The sequence below is a fragment of the Anomaloglossus baeobatrachus genome, chromosome 4 (assembly GCF_048569485.1).
Source record: "Anomaloglossus baeobatrachus isolate aAnoBae1 chromosome 4, aAnoBae1.hap1, whole genome shotgun sequence".
In the NCBI taxonomy this organism is placed as follows: Eukaryota; Metazoa; Chordata; class Amphibia; order Anura; family Aromobatidae; genus Anomaloglossus; species Anomaloglossus baeobatrachus.
Genome location: NC_134356.1, coordinates 682,526,161 through 682,549,926, shown reverse-complemented (window position 1 = coordinate 682,549,926; position 23,766 = coordinate 682,526,161). Strand labels below are relative to the sequence as shown.

The window sequence follows — 23,766 nt, the reverse complement described above, 5'->3', positions numbered from 1 at the left end:
CGGCGGCGGCGGTTATAACTTTAGTCCCCGGCTTTTTGGGCCTAGGACGCCGGCAGCTCCGTTTCGTTCCCGCCCCCACCCTGTCATTCAGGGTAGGGGAGAGACGCTGTTCGCAAGCAGCGACGAGGGCTGGAGCCTGATTTACATGCTCCAGCCCTCTCACTTGGCACAGAGGGAAGCAGGCTTCCCGCTCTTGGCCAGGAACGCCCAGGGCCCGCCCCCCTTCCTCTCTCGAGACGCCGGCAGCCATTACATGCATGCCTGGCTGGAGGAAGGACGCAAGGCTCTGGGAGACCTGGACTAGGGGCTATCTGGCGACCACACACCCGCTTTTTAAGCGGGCGGTAAGCGATTTGTCTGTGCTGGTCCCTCTAGTGCCTCACGGTGTATCGGTGTACTGTGTACAGATATATAGATATTGTATTTCTTGCACTGTGAGGTGCGCTTCTGGCTGCATATCCCAGATCGCTCTGTGGAAGCAGCAACATGTCATCCTCAAAACGCAAGGCGGCCAAGGCAAAAAGGGCTGTGTATACTGCGTGTGCTGCATGTGGGGCTAATCTACCAGCAGGCTCTGATGACCCCCATTGTGTGCAATGCTCCGACCCGGTGCTGCTTCGCCAGCCGGAGTCAGGAGAGGTAGCGACCCAGGCTGAGACGCTTGTAAGTTCTGCCCCGGTGACAGGGACGGACTTTGCAGTTTTTGCAGATAATATGTCTGTATCTATGGCAAAAATCCTTGAGACCTTGCAATCTATGCATGGGGCTCAGTCTCTGGGCACGGCGAGGCCTCTGTCCTCAGGTCCCCCTTACTTGGAATGTATCCAGCCCACAGGGGGGTCCCCGGCTTCACAGGCCGAGGATTATGACTCAGATGATGGCCCCAGCCACCCTAAGCGAGCTCGCTGGGAAAGACCCTCGACGTCTTCACACTGCTCAGGGTCTCAGCGCAATCAGTCTCCCTGTGATGTGTCTGATGAGAGTGATCAGGAATCCACTCCTGGAACCCCTCTCAACCTGGATACCCCGGATGGGGATGCCATGGTAGACGACCTTATCTCAGCCATCAATAGGCTGTTGGATATTTCTCCCCCAGCCCCTTCAGCAGAAGAGGCGGCTGCGGAGCAGGAAAAGTTTCGTTTCCTTTATCCCAAGCGTAAATTGAGTGCTTTGTTAGATCACTCTGACTTCAGAGAATCAATCCAGAAGCACGACGCTCACCCAGAAAGGCGTTTCTCTAAACGATCTAAAGATACGCGTTTCCCTTTCCCCCCTGAGGTGGTCAAGCGCTGGACACAGTGTCCAAAGGTAGACCCCCCGATTTCCAAACTTGCAGCTAGATCCATAGTTGCAGTGGAGGATGGCGCTTCACTTAAAGATGCCAATGACAGACAGATGGACCTTTGGTTAAAATCTGTCTATGAAGCTATAGGCGCGTCGTTTGCTCCGGCATTCGCAGCCGTATGGGCACTCCAGGCTATTTCAGCTGGCTTAGCAAAAGTGGATGCTATCATGCATCCAGCAGTGCCGCAAGTGGCGCACCTTACCACGCAGATGTCGGCGTTTGCGTCTTACGCTATCAATGCGGTCCTAGAATCTACCAGTCGCACCTCAATGGCGTCCGCCAATTCGGTAGTTTTGCGCAGAGCCTTGTGGTTAAAGGACTGGAAAGCAGATGCTGGTTCCAAAAAATGTTTAACCAGTTTGCCTTTGTCTAGAGAGAGACTGTTTGGCGAGCCATTGGCTGACATCATTAAGCAGTCCAAGGGTAAAGACTCCTCTTTACCACAACCCAGAACACCCAAACCTCAGCAGAAAAAGTGGCAGCAGAGGTTTCAGTCCTTTCGAGGTTCGGGCAAGACACCATTTACCTCGTCCAAAGGGACTCAGAGGACGCAAAGAAACTCAGATTCGTGGCGGACTCACACACGCCCCAAGAAAGCAAATGGAGGTACCGCTTCCAAAGCGGCTACCTCATGACTTCCAGCCCCCCCCTCCGCATCGCCGGTCGGGGGCAGGCTCTCCCGCTTTTCCGGCATTTGGATGTCACAGGTCAAAGACCGGTGGGTGACGGACATTTTGTCTCGCGGGTACAGAATCGAGTTCAATTCTCGTCCTCCAGCTCGGTTCTTCAGAACCTCCCCACGTCCAGACCGAGCAGATACTCTGCTGCAGGCGGTGGATTCCCTAAAAGCGGAAGGAGTGGTTATCCCAGTCCCTCCTCAGGAACAAGGGCAAGGGTTTTACTCCAATCTCTTTGTGGTTCCAAAAAAGGACGGCTCGTTCCGTCCTGTTCTGGACCTAAAACGGCTCAACAAACATGTGCACGCCAGGAGGTTCCGGATGGAAACCCTCCGCTCTGTCATTGCCTCAATGTCCAGAGGAGACTTCCTTGCCTCAATAGACATCAAAGATGCTTATCTCCACGTGCCAATTGCTACAGAACATCAACGTTTTCTACGTTTTGTGATAGGAGACGACCATTTTCAGTTCGTAGCTCTTCCATTTGGTCTGGCGACAGCCCCACGGGTCTTCACCAAGGTCATGGCGGCGGTGGTAGCAGTCTTGCACTCTCAGGGACACTCGGTGATTCCTTACCTAGACGACTTATTGGTCAAAGCTCCCTCTCAGGAGGCATGCCAACTCAGCCTGAATGCTACGCTGGAGACTCTACAGTCTTTCGGATGGATCATCAACTTTCCAAAGTCGATCCTATCACCGACTCAGTCACTAACGTATCTTGGCATGGAGTTTCATACTCTAGCAGCGATAGTGAAGCTTCCGCTGGACAAGCAGCGGTCACTACAGACAGGGGTGCAATCTCTCCTGCAGGGCCAGTTGCATCCCTTGCGGCGCCTCATGCATTTCCTAGGGAAGATGGTGGCAGCCATGGTAGCAGTTCCCTTTGCGCAGTTTCATCTGCGCCCACTTCAATGGGACATTCTCCGCCAATGGGACGGGAAGTCAACGTCCCTGGACAGGAAAGTCTCGCTTTCCCAGACGGCCAAAGACTCTCTACAATGGTGGCTCCTTCCCACATCATTGTCTCAGGGAAGATCCTTCCTGCCTCCATCCTGGGCAGTAGTCACGACAGATGCGAGTCTGTCAGGGTGGGGAGCAGTATTTCTCCACCACAGGGCTCAGGGGACGTGGACTCCGCAGGAGTCCACCCTTCAGATCAATGTTCTGGAGATCAGAGCAGTGTATCTTGCTCTACTGGCCTTCCAACAGTGGCTGGAAGGAAAGCAGATCCGAATCCAATCGGACAACTCCACAGCGGTGGCATACATCAACCACCAAGGCGGGACACGCAGTCGGCAAGCCTTCCAGGAAGTCCGGCGCATTCTAATGTGGGTGGAGGACAGAGCATCCACCATATCCGCGGTTCACATCCCAGGCGTAGAAAACTGGGAAGCAGACTTCCTCAGTCGCCAGGGCATGGACGCAGGGGAATGGTCCCTTCACCCGGACGTGTTTCAGGAAATCTGTCGCCGCTGGGGAGTGCCGGACGTCGACCTAATGGCATCCCGGCACAACAACAAGGTCCCGGCATTCATGGCGAGGTCGCGCGATCAAAGAGCTCTGGCGGCAGACGCCTTGGTTCAAGATTGGTCGCAGTTTCAGCTCCCATACGTGTTTCCGCCTCTGGCGCTCTTGCCCAGAGTGCTACGCAAGATCAGATCCGAGTGCAGCCGCGTCATACTCGTCGCTCCAGACTGGCCGAGGAGGTCGTGGTATCCGGATCTGTGGCATCTCACGATCGGTCGACCGTGGTCACTGCCAGACCGACCAGACTTACTGTCCCAAGGGCCGTTTTTCCATCAGAATTCTGCGGCCCTGAACCTGACTGTGTGGCCATTGAGTCCTGGATCCTAGCATCTGCTGGATTATCTCAGGGAGTCATTGCCACAATGAGACAAGCTAGAAAGTCGAATTCGGCTAAGATCTACCACAGAACGTGGAAGATTTTCTTGTCCTGGTGCTCTGCTCAGGGAGTGTCTCCCTGGCCATTTGCATTGCCCAAGTTTCTTTCCTTCCTGCAATCGGGGTTAGAAAAGGGCTTGTCGCTCAGCTCCCTTAAAGGGCAAGTTTCGGCACTATCCGTGTTTTTTCAGAAGCGTCTAGCACGTCTTCCTAAGGTGCGCACGTTCCTGCAGGGGGTCTGTCATATTGTGCCCCCGTACAAGCGACCGTTAGATCCATGGGATCTGAACAGGGTACTAGTTGCTCTCCAGAAGCCGCCCTTCGAGCCTCTGAAGGAAGTTTCCTTTTCTCGGCTGTCGCAGAAAGTGGCGTTTCTTGTTGCAATCACATCGCTTCGGCGAGTGTCTGAGCTGGCAGCTCTGTCATCTAAGGCTCCCTTCCTGGTGTTCCACCAGGACAAGGTTGTGCTGCGCCCCATTCCGGAGTTTCTCCCTAAGGTCGTATCCTCTTTTCATCTTAATCAGGATATTTCCTTGCCTTCTTTTTGCCCTCATCCGGTTCACCGGTATGAAAAGGCCTTACGTTTGCTAGATCTGGTGAGAGCACTCAGAATCTACATTTCCCGCACGGCGCCCATACGCCGTGCCGATGCACTTTTCGTCCTTGTCGCTGGTCCGCGCAAGGGGTTGCAGGCTTCTAAAGCCACCCTGGCTCGATGGATCAAAGAACCAATTCTAGAGGCCTACCGTTCTGCGGGGCTTCCGGTTCCTTCAGGGCTAAAAGCCCACTCCACCAGAGCCGTGGGTGCGTCCTGGGCATTACGTCACCAGGCTTCGGCTCAACAGGTGTGCCAGGCAGCTACCTGGTCCAGTCTGCACACTTTCACCAAGCATTATCAGGTGCATACCTATGCTTCGGCGGATGCCAGCTTAGGTAGAAGAGTCCTGCAGGCGGCAGTGACACCCCCGTAGGGGAGGGCTGTTTTGCAGCTCTAACATGAGGTATTTATTTACCCACCCAGGGACAGCTTTTGGACGTCCCAATCGTCTGGGTCTCCCAATAGAGCGCTGAAGAAGAAGGGAATTTTGTTACTTACCGTAAATTCCTTTTCTTCTAGCTCTTATTGGGAGACCCAGCACCCGCCCTGTTGTCCTTCGGGATGTTTTTTTGTTGTTTGCGGGTACACATGTTGTTCATGTTGAACGGTTTTTCAGTTCTCCGATGTTATTCGGAGTTAATTTGTTTAAACCAGTTATTGGCTTCCTCCTTCTTGCTTTGGCACTAAAACTGGAGAACCCGTGATACCACGGGGGGGTATAGCCAGAGGGGGAGGGGCCTTGCACTTTTAATGTAGTGCTTTGTGTGGCCTCCAGAGGGCAGTAGCTATACCCCAATCGTCTGGGTCTCCCAATAAGAGCTAGAAGAAAAGGAATTTACGGTAAGTAACAAAATTCCCTTCTTTTCAGAGGCGTTTGGCACGCCTTCCTAAGGTGCGCACGTTCCTACAGGGGGTTTGCCATATCGTACCCCCGTACAAGCGGCCGTTAGATCCATGGGATCTGAACAGGGTACTAGTTGCCCTCCAGAAGCCGCCCTTCGAGCCTCTGAGGGAGGTTTCACTTTCTAGACTATCACAGAAAGTGGCTTTTCTGGTAGCGATCACATCTCTTCGGAGAGTGTCTGAGCTGGCAGCGCTATCATCCAAGGCTCCCTTCCTGGTCTTCCACCAGGACAAGGTAGTGCTGCGCCCCATTCAGGAGTTTCTCCCGAAGGTGGTATCCTCTTTTCATCTTAATCAGGATATCTCTTTGCCTTCCTTTTGTCCTCATGCAGTTCATCGGTATGAGAAGGATTTACATTTGTTGGATCTGGTGAGAGCACTCAGAATCTACATTTCCCGCACGGCGCCCTTGCGCCGTTCGGATGCACTCTTTGTCCTTGTCGCTGGTAAGCGCAAAGGGTCGCAGGCTTCTAAGGCCACCCTGGCTCGATGGATCAAAGAACCAATTCTTGAAGCCTACCGTTCTGCTGGGCTTCCGGTTCCATCAGGGCTGAAGGCCCATTCTACCAGAGCCGTGGGTGCGTCCTGGGCATTGCGACACCAGGCTACGGCTCAACAGGTGTGCCAGGCAGCTACCTGGTCGAGTCTGCACACTTTCACCAAACATTATCAGGTGCATACCTATGCTTCGGCGGACGCCAGCCTAGGTAGAAGAGTCCTGCAGGTGGCAGTTGCCTCCCCGTAGGGGAGGGCTGTCTTTGCAGCTCTAACATGAGGTATTCTTTACCCACCCAGGGACAGCTTTTGGACGTCCCAATCGTCTGGGTCTCCCAATGGAGCGCCGAAGAAGAAGGGAATTTTGTTACTTACCGTAAATTCCTTTTCTTCTAGCTCCTATTGGGAGACCCAGCACCCGCCCTGTTGTCCTTCGGGATTTTTGGTTGTTTTTCGGGTACACATGTTGTTCATGTTGAACGGTTTTCAGTTCTCCGACGTTACTTCGGAGTGAATTTGTTTAAACCAGTTATTGGCTTTCCTCCTTCTTGCTTTTGCACTAAAACTGGTGAGCCAGTGATCCCACTGGGGGTGTATAGCCATAAGGGGAGGGGCCTTACACTTTTTGGTGTAATTGCTTTGTGTGGCCTCCGGAGGCAGTGCTATACACCCAATCGTCTGGGTCTCCCAATAGGAGCTAGAAGAAAAGGAATTTACGGTAAGTAACAAAATTCCCTTCTTTTCCCTTTGGTGTCTGTCCTCTCGTCCACAGATACACGGAGCTGGCCAACAACGTGCAGAAGCAGGAGACGGTGCAGAACATCCAGTTTGTGATGCTGGACTGCAGTCAGCTGAAGTTCGCCCTGGTGCAGCACTGCAACGAGTGGCAGAACAAGTTCACCGGGCTGCTCAGGCACATGGCCACCGAGAAGCTGATGGAGCTGCACGCCTACCTGAGCAACAACGCCGAAAGGTGAGCTCTCCTCCAACAATGTGTAAAAAACGAAGATTTTCAGCTTACCTATAGCGGGTGCCTCAGGGCTTCTAAGTGGTGCACGCATTCTTCCAGACAGGCCCGGTCCTGTATGGCAAACAGGCAGGAGAGAAGAGAAGGGGTAGAGCCAGCACCAAAAATGTATACAGTGTCCACCCATATCCTGTCCACTGCCATTAACTTGAGAATGGTGGCAGTTATAGGCATAGAAGTGGTGTCTAGGTATAGTAAAGTAGTCATGTGCTACGCAATGAAACCACCTCTAGCGCCACCTGGTGGAAAACAACGGAGTTAGCATTTTTATCTCGAAAACGGAACGAGAGAGAGAAAAAAAGTGAATTACAAAGTTGCAGGACATCGTCAATTCAATACGAATCCACACCTTGCATACAGAAATGCTGTGATATGAAACCCATGACCGCCCAAAACATTGTATGCTGGTCACGCATATGGCGCTCATTAGTGGCCCCCGTCAGCTGCAATGCACATCTGGCCTCTGGACAGCATACTGTATCTTGCTGCACGCTGTGCAATATGGTAGGTGACACGTGTGCACAAGCATCTGTGATAAGTGGTCGTAGGTCCTGCAATGTTGGGGGAGGGGTCGCATACACCTGCTGTGTGATGTGACCTCACAGAAAGAAGTCCAATGGGGTCAAGTCAGGTGAGCGGAGGCCACTCCACACAGCCACCATACCCAATGACTTGTAGGAAGGTCTCCATGAGGTATCGCTCCACGTCCGCAGCCTTGTGCGTTTTACACGTTCTAATCATAGCATTTCTGTATGCAAGGTGTCGATTCGTATTGAATTGATGATGCCCTACAACTTAGTAATTCACTTTTTTTTCTCTATCTCGTTCCGTTTTCGAGATAAAAATGCTAACTCAGTTATTTTCCACCAGGTGGCGCTATAGGTGGCTTCATTGCATAGTGCATGGCTACTTTACTATACCTAGACACCACTTCTATGCCTATAGCTGCTCTCAAGTTAATGGCGGTGGACAGGATATGGGTGGACACACTGTATATAGGTGCAGTGTATACATGATATGGGCCTACACACTGTATATAAAATAAACAAAATTTTATTCCATTATTGTTACAAGAAAATCAAAAAAGGGCACTACATCTTAAAAAAGACAAACAATTTAAAAATTGTACTTGCCTCTGAGTAAGTATGTTTGTCCGAATCGCGTCAGGTGTTTCTAGGCCTGCAGTTTTTTAAGATGTAGTGCCCGTTTTTTATTTCTTTGTCGCTCCATTGGGAGACCCAGACCATTGGGTGTATAGGCTATGCCTCCGGAGGCCGCACAAAGTATTACACTAAAAGTGTAAAGCCCCTCCCCTTCTGCCTATACACCCCCCGTGCTCCCACGGGCTCCTCAGTTTTTTGCTTTGTGCGAAGGAGGTCAGACATCCACGCACAGCTCCACAGATTGGTCAGCAGCAGCTGCTGACTATGTCGGATGGAAGAAAAGTGGGCCCATATAGGGCCCCCAGCATGCTCCCTTCTCACCCCACTCTTGTCGGCGGTGTTGTTAAGGTTGAGGTATCCATTGCGGGTACGGAGGCTGGAGCCCACATGCTGCTTTCCTTCCCCATCCCCCTCAGGGCTCTGGGTGAAGTGGGATCCTTTCGGTCTCCAGGCACAGGAGACCGTGCTCCATCCACAGCTCCTGAGGACCCTGCTGGATAGGAGCCGGGTACCGTTCAGGGACATGGCCCTGCTACTTGGAGGTACTCTGTATCCCTGTGGGGACCGCGCGCAGCAACACTACAGCTTTGCTGGGTGTGCTAGTGCACCGGGGACCGCGGCGCTGACCGGGTTAAAATGTGCCATTACACACTCAGCGTTGCTGAGTGTGTTTTATGCATAGGGACTGCCGCGCTGACCGCCGCTGCCGCGGAAGCACTGCGGCACGGCTGGGACTTGTAGTGCGCCGGGGACTTCCGCGCTGGCCGCGCATATACGGCGGCCGCGCTTATTACTCGAGTCCCCGGCTTTTTGCGGCCTAGTTTCCTTTTCCTCCCGCCCTCAGCCCTGACAGGCAGGGGAAGGGCGGGACGCTGCACAGAACGAGCAGCACTGAGGGCTGGAGCATGCTTTGCATACTCCACCCCTCTCACTGTGCACAGTGCGGCTCCAGTTCCCGCACTTTCTCGGCCACGCCCACGACTCCCTCCTCTCCTCAGGACGCCGGCAGCCATTACTGTCAGCTCCTCGGACGCAGCAGAGGGGGACAAAGTCTGGGAGACCCAGGCAGGGACTTGGGTGGCCTCACAACCGCTTGAAGCGGGTGGTAAGCAGCACCTGTGGTGCTAGCCCCATTGTGCAGTAGTGTAACTATACTGTATATGTTTATGGTATATACTTTACACTGTATAGTGCACAGTTGATTTCTGGCTATATACCCTATTGTGTTGCTCAGGGAAGATAATAGCATGGCGCCCACAAAGGCAGGGGTGCCAAAACACAGGCTTATTATGCTGCCTGCGCCGCATGTACGACCCCGCTACCGGCAGGTTCCACTGACCCTCATTGTCTGCACTGTTCGGCCCCTGTGGCACTTGCTCAGCCAGAGCCTCTGCTAAGAGGGGCCCAGGGGTAGCCACCTGCTGACAATGTCCAGGTGACGGGGACAGAGTTTGCAAAACTCTCTGAGACTATGGCTAAGATACTGGAAGCCTTGCAGTCCAGGCCGGTATCTCAGCACAGGGACTCTGTTGATTCTTTGTTCCCTGGCCCACCTCAGCTGGACCAACAATGTCCTCCCGGGGTATCTCATAGATCCCAGGCTGAGGGTTCTGACACAGACCCCAGCCCCAGACCGACTAAGCGAGCTCGCTTAGATTTTCCCTCGACATCATCATATTGTTCAGGGTCTCAGAGGGGGGAATCTCGAGTTGATGAAGCGGAGGTAGCTGATCAGGATTCTGATCCTGAGGGCGCTCTCAATCTTAATACTCCAGACGGGGACGCCATAGTGAACGATCTTATTGCATCCATCAATCGTATGTTGGATATTTCTCCCTCAGTCCCTCCAGCAGAGGAGTCGGCTTCTCAGCAGGAGAAATTCCGGTTCAGGTTCCCCAAGCGTACACCGAGTATGTTTCTGGACCACTCTGATTTCAGAGAGGCAGTCCAGAATCACCATGCTTGTCCAGATAAGCGTTTTTCTAAGCGCCTTAAGGATGCACGTTATCCCTTTCCACCTGACGTGGTCAAAAGTTGGGCTCAGTGTCCCAAAGTGGATCCTCCAATCTCCAGACTGGCAGCTAGATCCATACTTGCAGTGGAAGATGGGGCTTCACTCAAAGATGCCACTGACAGGCAGATGGAGCTCTGGTTGAAATCCATCTATGAAGCGATCGGCGCTTCTTTTGCCCCAGCATTCGCAGCCGTATGGGCGCTACAAGCTATCTCAGCAGGTCAAGCGCAAATTGAAGCAGCCACATGCACGTCCGCGCCACAAGTGGCGTCCATTATCACTCAGACCTCGGCATTTGCGTCTTACGCTATTAATGCTGTCCTGGACTCTGCGAGCCGTACGGCGGTGGAAGCCACCAATTCGGTGGTACTCCGCAGGGCCTTGTGGCTACGGGAATGGAAGGCAGATTCTGCTTCCAAAAAAGCGCTTAACCAGTTTGCCAATTTCTGGCGATAGATTGTTTGGCGAGCGTTTGGATGAAATCATCAAACAATCCAAGGGAAAGGATACATCCTTACCCCAGCCCAAACCGAACATACCCCAACGGAGGAGAGGGCAGTCGAGGTTTCGGTCCTTTCGGGGCGCGGGCAGGTCCCAATTCTCCTCGTCCAAAAGGCCTCAGAAAGAGCAAAGGAACTCTGATGCATGGCGGTCTAAGTCACGTCCTAAAAAGACCACCGGAGGGGCAGCTAACAAAGCGGCTTCCTCATGACTTTCGACCTCCTCATCCCGCATCCTCGGTCGGTGGCAGGCTTTCCCGCTTTTGCGACACCTGGCTGCCACGAATAAAAGACCGCTGGGTGAGAGACATTCTGTCTCACGGTTACAAGATAGAGTTCACCTCTCGTCCCCCGACTCGATTCTTCAGGTCATCCCCGCCTCCCGAGCGAGCAGAGGCTCTTCTGCAGGCGCTGCGCACTCTGAAGGCAGAAGGAGTGGTGATCCCTGTTCCTCTTCAGCAACAGGGCCACGGTTTTTACTCCAACTTGTTTGTGGTCCCAAAGAAGGACGGGTCTTTCCGCCCGGTCCTGGACCTGAAACTGCTCAACAAACACGTAAAAACCAGGCGGTTCCAGATGGAATCCCTCCGCTCCGTCATCGCCTCTATGTCCCAAGGAGATTTCCTTGCATCGATCGATATCAAAGATGCTTATCTCCACGTTCCGATTGCCCCAGAGCACCAGCGCTTCCTGCGCTTCGCCATAGGAAACGAACACCGGCAGTTCGTGGCACTGCCGTTCGGTCTGGCAACAGCCCCACGGGTTTTTACCAAGGTTATGGCTACTGTAGTAGCGGTCCTCCACTCTCAGGGTCACTCGGTGATCCCTTACTTGAACGATCTGCTGATCAAGGCACCCTCTCAAGAGGCATGCCAACGCAGCCTCGAAGCTACCCTGGAGACTCTCCAGAGTTTCGGGTGGATCATCAATTTTCCGAAGTCAAATCTGACACCGGCCCAATCGCTGACATATCTTGGCATGGAGTTTCATACCCTCTCAGCGATAGTGAAGCTTCCGCTGATCAAGCAGCAGTCACTACAGAAAGGGGTACAATCTCTCCTTCAAGGCCAGTCACAACCCTTGAGGCGCCTCATGCACTTCCTGGGGAAGATGGTGGCAGCAATGGAGGCAGTCCCTTTCGCGCAGTTTCACCTACGTCCTCTTCAATGGGACATCCTACGCAAATGGGACAGGAAGCCGACGTCCCTCGACAGGACTGTCTCCCTCTCTCAAGCGACCAAAGCTTCCCTTCGGTGGTGGCTTCTTCCCACTTCATTATCAAAGGGGAAATCCTTCCTACCCCCATCCTGGGAGGTGGTCACGACGGACGCGAGTCTGTCAGGGTGGGGAGCAGTTTTTCTCCACCACAGGGCTCAGGGTACGTGGACTCAGCAAGAGTCATCGCTTCAGATCAATGTTCTGGAAATACGGGCAGTGTATCTTGCCCTGAAAGCGTTCCAGCAGTGGCTGGAAGGCAAGCAGATCCGAATTCAGTCGGACAATTCCACAGCGGTGGCATACATCAACCACCAAGGCGGCACACGCAGTCGGCAAGCCTTCCAGGAAGTCCGGCGGATTTGGCTGTGGGTGGAAGCAACGGCCTCCACCATCTCTGCAGTTCACATCCCAGGCGTGGAAAACTGGGAAGCAGATTATCTCAGTCGCCAGGGCATGGACGCAGGGGAATGGTCCCTTCACCCGGACGTGTTTCAGGAGATCTGTTGCCGCTGGGGCATGCCGGACGTCGACCTCATGGCGTCCCGGCACAACAACAAGGTACCGATGTTCATGGCACGGTCTCAAGATCCCAGAGCTCTGGCGGCAGACGCCTTAGTTCAGGATTGGTCGCAGTTTCAGCTCCCTTATGTGTTTCCTCCGCTGGCACTGTTGCCCAGAGTGTTACGCAAGATCAGGGCCGACTGCCGCCGCGTCATCCTCGTCGCTCCAGACTGGCCGAGGAGGTCGTGGTACCCGGATCTGTGGCATCTCAAGGTCGGCCAACCGTGGGCGCTACCAGACCGACCAGACTTGCTATCTCAAGGGCCGTTTTTCCATCTGAATTCTGCGGCCCTCAACCTGACTGTGTGGCCATTGAGTCCTGGATCCTAGCGTCTTCAGGGTTATCTCAAGACGTCATTGCCACTATGAGACAGGCTAGGAAACCAACGTCCGCCAAGATCTACCACAGGACGTGGAAAATTTTCCTGTCGTGGTGCTCTGCTCAGGGTTTTTCTCCCTGGCCTTTTGCCTTGCCCATTTTTCTGTCCTTCCTTCAATCTGGACTGGAAAAGGGTTTGTCGCTCGGCTCCCTTAAGGGACAAGTCTCAGCGCTCTGTGTTTTTCCAGAAGCGCTTGGCCAGGTTTCCACAGGTACGCACGTTCCTGCAGGGGGTTTGTCACATCGTTCCTCCTTATAAGCGGCCTTTAGAACCCTGGGATCTGAACAGGGTGTTGAGGGTTCTTCAGAAACCACCATTCGAGCCAATGAGGGATATTTCTCTCTCACGCCTTTCGCAGAAAGTGGTTTTCCTAGTAGCAGTCACTTCACTTCGGAGAGTGTCTGAGCTAGCAGCGCTGTCATGCAAAGCCCCTTTCCTGGTGTTTCACCAGCACAAGGTGGTTCTACGTCCGGTTCCGGAATTCCTCCCTAAGGTGGTATCCCCCTTTCATCTCAATCAGGATATCTCCTTACCTTCTTTTTGTCCTCATCCAGTTCACCAATGTGAAAAGGATTTGCATTTGTTGGATCTGGTGAGAGCACTCAGACTCTACATTTCTCGTACGGCGCCCTTGCGCCGCTCGGATGCACTTTTTGTCCTTGTCGCTGGCCAGCGTAAAGGGTCACAGGCTTCCAAATCAACCCTGGCTCGGTGGATCAAGGAGCCAATTCTCGAAGCTTACCGTTCGGCTGGGCTTCCGGTTCCCTCAGGGCTGAAGGCCCATTCTACCAGAGCCGTGGGCGCGTCCTGGGCTTTGAGGCACCAGGCTACGGCTCAGCAGGTGTGTCAGGCGGCTACCTGGTCGAGCCTGCACACTTTCACGAAGCACTATCAGGTGCATACCTATGCTTCGGCGGATGCCAGCCTAGGTAGACGAGTCCTTCAGGCGGCGGTTGCCCACCTGTAAGAGGGGGCCGTTTTACGGCTCTATTACGAGGTATTATTTTACCCACCCAGGGACTGCTTTTGGACGTCCCAATGGTCTGGGTCTCCCAATAGAGCGACAAAGAAGAAGGGAATTTTGTTTACTTACCGTAAATTCCTTTTCTTCTAGCTCCAATTGGGAGACCCAGCACCCGCCCCTGTTTTTTTGTGTACACATGTTGTTCATGTTCAATGGTTTCAGTTCTCCGATATTCCTTCGGATTGAATTTACTTAAAACCAGTTTATAATTTTTTCCTCCTTCTTGCTTTTGCACCAAAACTGAGGAGCCCGTGGGAGCACGGGGGGTGTATAGGCAGAAGGGGAAGGGCTTTACACTTTTAGTGTAATACTTTGTGCGGCCTCCGGAGGCATAGCCTATACACCCAATTGTCTGGGTCTCCCAATTGGAGCTAGAAGAAAAGGAATTTACGGTAAGTAAAAAAAATTCCCTTCTTTCCTTTTAATAATAATGAAATAAAAGATTGTTTATTTTATATATACATTTTTGGTGCTGGGTCTACTTCTTCTCCTCTCTCCTGCCTGTTCTCCTCCAACAATGCAGCAGAGGCAGACACCTACATGACAGCAGAATTCAGATTGCAGCTCCGGATATGAGTGGAGAAGTCATAATTAGTGATGAGTGAGCCTTACCATGCTCGGGTGCTCGTAACTAGTGATGAGCGGGCACTACCATGCTCGGGTGCTCGTAACTAGTGATGAGCGGGCACTACCATGCTCGGGTGCTCGGTACTTGTAACTTGTGATGAGCGGGCACTACCATGCTCGGATGCTCAGTACTTGTAACTAGTGATGAGCGGGCACTACCATGCTCAGGTGCTCAGTACTGGTAACAAGTGATGAGCGAGCACTACCATGCTCGGGTGCTCAATACTCGTAACTAGTGATGAGCGAGCACTACCATGCTCGGGTGCTCAGTACTGGTAAATAGTGATGAGCGGGCACTACCATGCTCGGGTGCTCAGTACTGGTAAATAGTGATGAGCGGGCACTACCATGCTCGGGTGCTCAGTACTGGTAACTAGTGATGAGCGGGCACTACCATGCTCGGGTGCTCGGTACTTGTAACTAGTGATGAGTGGGCACTACCATGCTCGGGTGCTCAGTACTGGTAACTAGTGATGAGCGGGCACTGCCATGCTCGGGTGGTCAGTACTGGTAACTAGTGATGAGCGGGCACTACCATGCTCGGGTGCTCAGTACTTGTAACTAGTGATGAGCGGGCACTACCATGCTCGGGTGCTCAGTACTCGAAACTAGTGATGAGCGGGCACTACCATGCTCAGGTGCTCAGTACTCGTAACTAGTGATGAGCGGGCACTGCCATGCTCGGGTGCTCAGTACTGGTAACTAGTGATGAGCAAGCACTACCATGCTCAGGTGCTCAGTACTGGTAACTAGTGATGAGTGGGCACTACCATGCTCAGGTGCTCAGTACTCGTAACTAGTGATGAGCGGGCACTACCATGCTCAGGTGCTCAGTACTCGTAACTACTGATGAGCGGGCACTGCCATGCTCAGGTGCTCAGTACTGGTAACTAGTGATGAGTGAGCACTACCATGCTCGGGTGCTCAGTACTGGTAACTAGTGATGAGCGGGCACTACCATGCTCGGGTGCTCAGTACTGGTAACTAGTGATGAGCGGCCACTACCATGCTCAGGTGCTCAGTACTGGTAACTAGTGATGAGCGGGCACTACCATGCTCGGGTGCTCAGTACTGGTAACTAGTGATGAGCGGGCACTACCATGCTCGGGTGCTCTGTACTGGTAACTAGTGATGAGCGGGCACTACCATGCTCGGGTGCTCAGTACTGGTAACTAGTGATGAGCGGGCACTACCATGCTCGGGTGCTCAGTACTAATAACTAGTGATGAGCGGGCACTACCATGCTCAGGTGCTCAGTACTGGTAACTAGTGATGAGCGGGCACTACCATGCTCCGGTGCTCAGTACTGGTAACTAGTGATAGCTGGCACTACCATGCTCGGGTGCTCCGTACTGGTAACTAGTGATGAGTGGGCACTACCATGCTCGGGTGCTCAGTACTCGTAACTAGTGATGAGCGGGCACTACCATGCTCAGGTGCTCAGTACTGGTAACTAGTGATGAGCAGGCACTACCATGCTCGGGTGCTCAGTACTGGTAACTAGTGATGAGCGGGCACTACCATGCTCGGGTGCTCAGTACTAATAACTAGTGATGAGCAGGCACTACCATGCTCGGGTGCTCAGTACTGGTAACTAGTGATGAGCGGGCACTACCATGCTCGGGTGCTCAGTACTAATAACTAGTGATGAGCAGGCACTACCATGCTCGGGTGCTCAGTACTGGTAACTAGTGATGAGCGGGCACTACCATGCTCGGGTGCTCTGTACTGGTAACTAGTGATGAGCGGGCACTACCATGCTCGGGTGCTCAGTACTGGTAACTAGTGATGAGCGGGCACTACCATGCTCGGGTGCTCAGTACTGGTAACTAGTGATGAGCGGGCACTACTATGCTCGGGTGCTCAGTACTGGTAACTAGTGATGAGCGGGCACTACCATGCTCGGGTGCTCAGTACTGGTAACTAGTGATGAGGGGGCACTACTATGCTCGGGTGCTCTGTACTGGTAACTAGTGATGAGCGGGCACTACCATGCTCGGGTGCTCAGTACTGGTAACTAGTGATGAGCGGGCACTACCATGCTCGGGTGCTCAGTACTAATAACTAGTGATGAGCTGGCACTACCATGCTCGGGTGCTCTGTACTGGTAACTAGTGATGAGCGGGCACTACCATGCTCGGGTGCTCAGTACTGGTAACTAGTGATGAGCGGGCACTACCATGCTCGGGTGCTCAGTACTGGTAACTAGTGATGAGCAGGCACTACCATGCTCGGGTGCTCAGTACTAATAACTAGTGATGAGCTGGCACTACCATGCTCGGGTGCTCTGTACTGGTAACTAGTGATGAGTGGGCACTACCATGCTCGGGTGCTCAGTACTGGTAACTAGTGATGAGCGGGCACTACCATGCTCGGGTGCTCAGTACTGGTAACTAGTAATGAGCGGGCACTACCATGCTCGGGTGCTCAGTACTGGTAACTAGTGATGAGTGGGCACTACCATGCTCGGGTGCTCTGTACTGGTAACTAGTGATGAGCGGGCACTACCATGCTCGGGTGCTCGGTACTCGTAACTAGTGATGAGCGGGCACTACCATGCTCAGGTGCTCAGTACTAGTAACTAGTGATGAGCGGGCACTACCATGCTCGGGTGCTCAGTACTAATAACTAGTGATGAGTGGGCACTACCATGCTCAGGTGCTCAGTACTCGTAACTAGTGATGAGCGAGCACTACCATGCTCAGCTGCTCAGTACTGGTAACTAGTGATGAGCGGGCACTACCATGCTCGGGTGCTCAGTACTGGTAACTAGTGATGAGCGGGCACTACCATGCTCGGGTGCTCAGTACTGGTAACTAGTGATGAGCGGGCACTACCATGCTCGGGTGCTCAGTACTGGTAACTAGTGATGAGCGAGCACTACCATGCTCGGGTGCTCAGTAGTGGTAACTAGTGATGAGCGGGCACTACCATGCTCGGGTGCTTGGTACTGGTAACTAGTGATGAGCGGGCACTACCATGCTCGGGTGCTTGGTACTGGTAACTAGTGATGAGCGGGCACTACCATGCTCGGGTGCTCAGTACTCGTAACTAGTGATGAGCGGGCACTACCATGCTCGAGTGCTCCGTACTGGTAACTAGTGATGAGCGGGCACTACCATGCTCGGGTGCTCAGTACTGGTAACTAGTGATGAGCGGGCACTACCATGCTCGGGTGCTCCGTACTGGTAACTAGTGATGAGCGGGCACTACCATGCTCGGGTGCTCGGTACTGGTAACTAGTGATGAGCGGGCACTACCATGCTCGGGTGCTCAGTACTGGTAACTAGTGATGAGTGGGCACTACCATGCTCGGGTGCTCAGTACTGGTAACTAGTGATGAGCGGGCACTACCATGCTCGGGTGCTCTGTACTCGTAACTAGTGATGAGCGGGCACTGCCATGCTCGGGTGCTCAGTACTGGTAACTAGTGATGAGCGGGCACTACCATGCTCGGGTGCTCAGTACTGATAACTAGTGATGAGTGGGCACTACCATGCTCGGGTGCTCAGTACTGGTAACTAGTGATGAGCGGGCACTACCATGCTCAGGTGCTCAGTACTGGTAACTAGTGATGAGCGGGCACTACCATGCTCGGGTGCTCAGTACTGGTAACTAGTGATGAGCGGGCACTACCATGCTCAGGTGCTCAGTACTGGTAACTAGTGATGAGCGGGCACTACCATGCTCGGGTGCTCAGTACTGGTAACTAGTGATGAGCGGGCACCACCATGCTCGGGTGCTCAGTACTGGTAACTAGTGATGAGCGGGCACTACCATGCTCGGGTGCTCAGTACTGATAACTAGTGATGAGCGGGCACTACCATGCTTGGGTGCTCAGTACTGGTAACTAGTGATGAGCGGGCACTACCATGCTCGGGTGCTCAGTACTGGTAACTAGTGATGAGCGGGCACTACCATGCTCGGGTGCTCAGTACTGATAACTAGTGATGAGCGGGCACTACCATGCTCGGGTGCTCAGTACTGGTAACTAGTGATGAGCGGGCACTACCATGCTCGGGTGCTCAGTACTGGTAACTAGTGATGAGCGGGCACCACCATGCTCGGTTGCTCAGTACTGGTAACTAGTGATGAGCGGGCACTACCATGCTCGGGTGCTCAGTACTGATAACTAGTGATGAGCGGGCACTACCATGCTCAGGTACTCAGTACTCGTAACTAGTGATGAGCGGGCACTACCATGCTCGTGTGCTCAGTACTGGTAACTAGTGATGAGTGAGCACTACCATGCTCGGGTGCTCAGTACTGGTAACTAGTGATGAGCGGGCACTACCATGCTCGGGTGCTCAGTACTGGTAACTAGTGATGAGCGAGCACTACCATGCTCAGGTGCTCAGTACTGGTAACTAGTGATGAGCGGGCACTACCATGCTCGGGTGCTCAGTACTGGTAACTAGTGATGAGCGGGCACTACCATGCTCAGGTGCTCAGTACTGGTAACTAGTGATGAGCGGGCACTACCATGCTCGGGTGCTCAGTACTGGTAACTAGTGATGAGCGGGCACTACCATGCTCAGGTGCTCAGTACTGGTAACTAGTGATGAGCGGGCACTACCATGCTCGGGTGCTCAGTACTGGTAACTAGTGATGAGCGGGCACTACTATACTCGGGTGCTCAGTACTGGTAACTAGTGATGAGCGGGCACTACCATGCTCAGGTGCTCAGTACTGGTAACTAGTGATGAGCGGGCACTACCATGCTCGGGTGCTCAGTACTGGTAACTAGTGATGAGCGGGCACTACCATGCTCAGGTGCTCAGTACTGGTAACTAGTGATGAGTGGGCACTACCATGCTCAGGTGCTCAGTACTGGTAACTAGTGATGAGCGGGCACTACCATGCTCGGGTGCTTAGTACTGGTAACTAGTGATGAGCGGGCACTACCATGCTCGGGTGGTCAGTACTGGTAACTAGTGATGAGCGGGCACTACCATGCTCGGGTGCTCAGTAGTGGTAACTAGTGATGAGCGGGCACTACCATGCTCGGGTGCTTGGTACTGGTAACTAGTGATGAGCGGGCACTACCATGCTCGGGTGCTCAGTATTCGTAACTAGTGATGAGCGGGCACTACCATGCTCAGGTACTCAGTACTCGTAACTAGTGATGAGCGGGCACTACCATGCTAGTGTGCTCAGTACTGGTAACTAGTGATGAGTGAGCACTACCATGCTCGGGTGCTCAGTACTGGTAACTAGTGATGAGCGAGCACTACCATGCTCGGGTGCTCAGTACTGGTAACTAGTGATGAGCGGGCACTACCATGCTCGGGTGCTTGGTACTGGTAACTAGTGATGAGCGGGCACTACCATGCTCGGGTGCTCAGTACTGGTAACTAGTGATGAGCGAGCACTACCATGCTCAGGTGCTCAGTACTGGTAACTAGTGATGAGCGGGCACTACCATGCTCGGGTGCTCAGTACTGGTAACTAGTGATGAGCGGGCACTACCATGCTCGGGTGCTCAGTACTCGTAACTAGTGATGAGCGGGCACTACCATGCTCAGGTGCTCAGTACTGGTAACTAGTGATGAGCAGGCACTACCATGCTCGGGTGCTCACTACTGGTAACTAGTGATGAGCGGGCACTACCATGCTCGGGTGCTCAGTACTAATAACTAGTGATGAGCAGGCACTACCATGCTCGGTTGCTCAGTACTGGTAACTAGTGATGAGCGGGCACTACCATGCTCGGGTGCTCTGTACTGGTAACTAGTGATGAGCGGGCACTACCATGCTCGGGTGCTCAGTACTGGTAACTAGTGATGAGCGGGCACTACCATGCTCGGGTGCTCAGTACTGGTAACTAGTGATGAGCGGGCACTACCATGCTCGGGTGCTCAGTACTGGTAACTAGTGATGAGCGGGCACTACTATGCTCGGGTGCTCAGTACTGGTAACTAGTGATGAGCGGGCACTACCATGCTCGGGTGCTCAGTACTGGTAACTAGTGATGAGGGGGCACTACTATGCTCGGGTGCTCTGTACTGGTAACTAGTGATGAGCGGGCACTACCATGCTCGGGTGCTCAGTACTGGTAACTAGTGATGAGCGGGCACTACCATGCTCGGGTGCTCAGTACTAATAACTAGTGATGAGCTGGCACTACCATGCTCGGGTGCTCTGTACTGGTAACTAGTGATGAGCGGGCACTACCATGCTCGGGTGCTCAGTACTGGTAACTAGTGATGAGCGGGCACTACCATGCTCGGGTGCTCAGTACTGGTAACTAGTGATGAGCGGGCACTACCATGCTCGGGTGCTCAGTACTGGTAACTAGTGATGAGCAGGCACTACCATGCTCGGGTGCTCAGTACTAATAACTAGTGATGAGCTGGCACTACCATGCTCGGGTGCTCTGTACTGGTAACTAGTGATGAGCGGGCACTACCATGCTCGGGTGCTCAGTACTGGTAACTAGTGATGAGCGGGCACTACCATGCTCGGGTGCTCAGTACTGGTAACTAGTAATGAGCGGGCACTACCATGCTCGGGTGCTCAGTACTGGTAACTAGTGATGAGTGGGCACTACCATGCTCGGGTGCTCTGTACTGGTAACTAGTGATGAGCGGGCACTACCATGCTCGGGTGCTCAGTACTGGTAACTAGTGATGAGCGGGCACTACCATGCTCGGGTGCTCAGTACTGGTAACTAGTAATGAGCGGGCACTACCATGCTCGGGTGCTCAGTACTGGTAACTAGTGATGAGTTGGCACTACCATGCTCAGGTGCTCAGTACTGGTAACTAGTAATGAGCGGGCACTACCATGCTCGGGTGCTCAGTACTGGTAACTAGTGATGAGTGGACACTACCATGCTCGGGTGCTCTGTACTGGTAACTAGTGATGAGCGGGCACTACCATGCTCAGGTGCTCAGTACTGGTAACTAGTGATGAGCGGGCACTACCATGCTCGGGTGCTCAGTACTAATAACTAGTGATGAGTGGGCACTACCATGCTCAGGTGCTCAGTACTGGTAACTAGTGATGAGCGGACCCTACCATGCTCGGGTGCTCAGTACTGGTAACTAGTGATGAGCGGGCACTACCATGCTCGGGTGCTCAGTACTGGTAACTAGTGATGAGCGGGCACTACCATGCTCAGGTGCTCAGTACTGGTAACTAGTGATGAGCGGAGACTACCATGCTCGGGTGCTCAGTACTGGTAACTAGTGATGAGCGGACCCTACCATGCTCGGGTGCTCAGTACTGGTAACTAGTGATGAGCGGGCACTACCATGCTCGGGTGCTCAGTACTGGTAACTAGTGATGAGCGGGCACTACCATGCTCAGGTGCTCAGTACTGGTAACTAGTGATGAGCGGGGACTACCATGCTCGGGTGCTCAGTACTGGTAACTAGTGATGAGCGGGCACTACCATGCTCGGGTGCTCAGTACTGGTAACTAGTGATGAGCGGGCACTACCATGCTCAGGTGCTCAGTACTGGTAACTAGTGATGAGCGGGCACTACCATGCTCGGGTGCTCAGTACTGGTAACTAGTGATGAGCGGGCACTACCATGCTCGGGTGCTCAGTAGTGGTAACTAGTGATGAGCGGGCACTACCATGCTCGGGTGCTTGGTACTGGTAACTAGTGATGAGCGGGCACTACCATGCTCGGGTGCTTGGTACTGGTAACTAGTGATGAGCGGGCACTACCATGCTCGGGTGCTCAGTACTCGTAACTAGTGATGAGCGGGCACTACCATGCTCGAGTGCTCCGTACTGGTAACTAGTGATGAGCGGGCACTACCATGCTCGGGTGCTCAGTACTGGTAACTAGTGATGAGCGGGCACTACCATGCTCGGGTGCTCCGTACTGGTAACTAGTGATGAGCGGGCACTACCATGCTCGGGTGCTCGGTACTGGTAACTAGTGATGAGCGGGCACTACCATGCTCGGGTGCTCAGTACTGGTAACTAGTGATGAGTGGGCACTACCATGCTCGGGTGCTCAGTACTGGTAACTAGTGATGAGCGGGCACTACCATGCTCGGGTGCTCTGTACTCGTAACTAGTGATGAGCGGGCACTACCATGCTCGGGTGCTCAGTACTGGTAACTAGTGATGAGCGGGCACTACCATGCTCAGGTGCTCAGTACTGGTAACTAGTGATGAGTGGGCACTACCATGCTCAGGTGCTCAGTACTGGTAACTAGTGATGAGCGGGCACTACCATGCTCGGGTGCTTAGTACTGGTAACTAGTGATGAGCGGGCACTACCATGCTCGGGTGGTCAGTACTGGTAACTAGTGATGAGCGGGCACTACCATGCTCGGGTGCTCAGTAGTGGTAACTAGTGATGAGCGGGCACTACCATGCTCGGGTGCTCAGTATTCGTAACTAGTGATGAGCGGGCACTACCATGCTCGGGTGCTCAGTACTGGTAACTAGTGATGAGCGGGCACTACCATGCTCGGGTGCTCAGTATTCGTAACTAGTGATGAGCGGGCACTACCATGCTCAGGTGCTCAGTACTGGTAACTAGTGATGAGTGGGCACTACCATGCTCAGGTTCTCAGTACTGGTAACTAGTGATGAGCGGGCACTACCATGCTCGGGTGCTTAGTACTGGTAACTAGTGATGAGCGGGCACTACCATGCTCGGGTGGTCAGTACTGGTAACTAGTGATGAGCGGGCACTACCATGCTCGGGTGCTTGGTACTGGTAACTAGTGATGAGCGGGCACTACCATGCTCAGGTGCTCAGTACTGGTAACTACTAGTGATGAGCGGGCACTACCATGCTCGGGTGCTCAGTACTCGTAACTAGTGATGAGCGGGCACTACCATGCTCGGGTGCTCAGTATTCGTAACTAGTGATGAGCGGACACTACCATGCTCAGGTACTCAGTACTCGTAACTAGTGATGAGCGGGCACTACCATGCTCGTGTGCTCAGTACTGGTAACTAGTGATGAGTGAGCACTACCATGCTCGGGTGCTCAGTACTGGTAACTAGTGATGAGCGAGCACTACCATGCTCAGGTGCTCAGTACTGGTAACTAGTGATGAGCGGGCACTACCATGCTCGGGTGCTCAGTACTGGTAACTAGTGATGAGCGGGCACTACCATGCTCGGGTGCTCAGTACTGGTAACTAGTGATGAGCGGGCACTACCATGCTCAGGTGCTCAGTACTGGTAACTAGTGATGAGTGGGCACTACCATGCTCAGGTGCTCAGTACTGGTAACTAGTGATGAGCGGGCACTACCATGCTCGGGTGCTCCGTACTGGTAACTAGTGATGAGCGGGCACTACCATGCTCGGGTGGTCAGTACTGGTAACTAGTGATGAGCGGGCACTGCCATGCT

The 23,766-nt window shown here is 53.4% G+C and overlaps 1 protein-coding gene across 1 annotated transcript in view; it reads left to right on the top strand.

The window, feature by feature from the left end:
• Positions 1-23,766, top strand: part of DNAH2 (dynein axonemal heavy chain 2) — a 253,646-nt gene that overhangs the window by 110,847 nt on the left and 119,033 nt on the right. Inside the window, exon 21 of the mRNA XM_075346717.1 lies at positions 6,693-6,893. Within this exon, the coding sequence (XP_075202832.1) occupies positions 6,693-6,893 (201 nt within the window). The remainder of the gene's footprint in view (positions 1-6,692; positions 6,894-23,766) is intronic.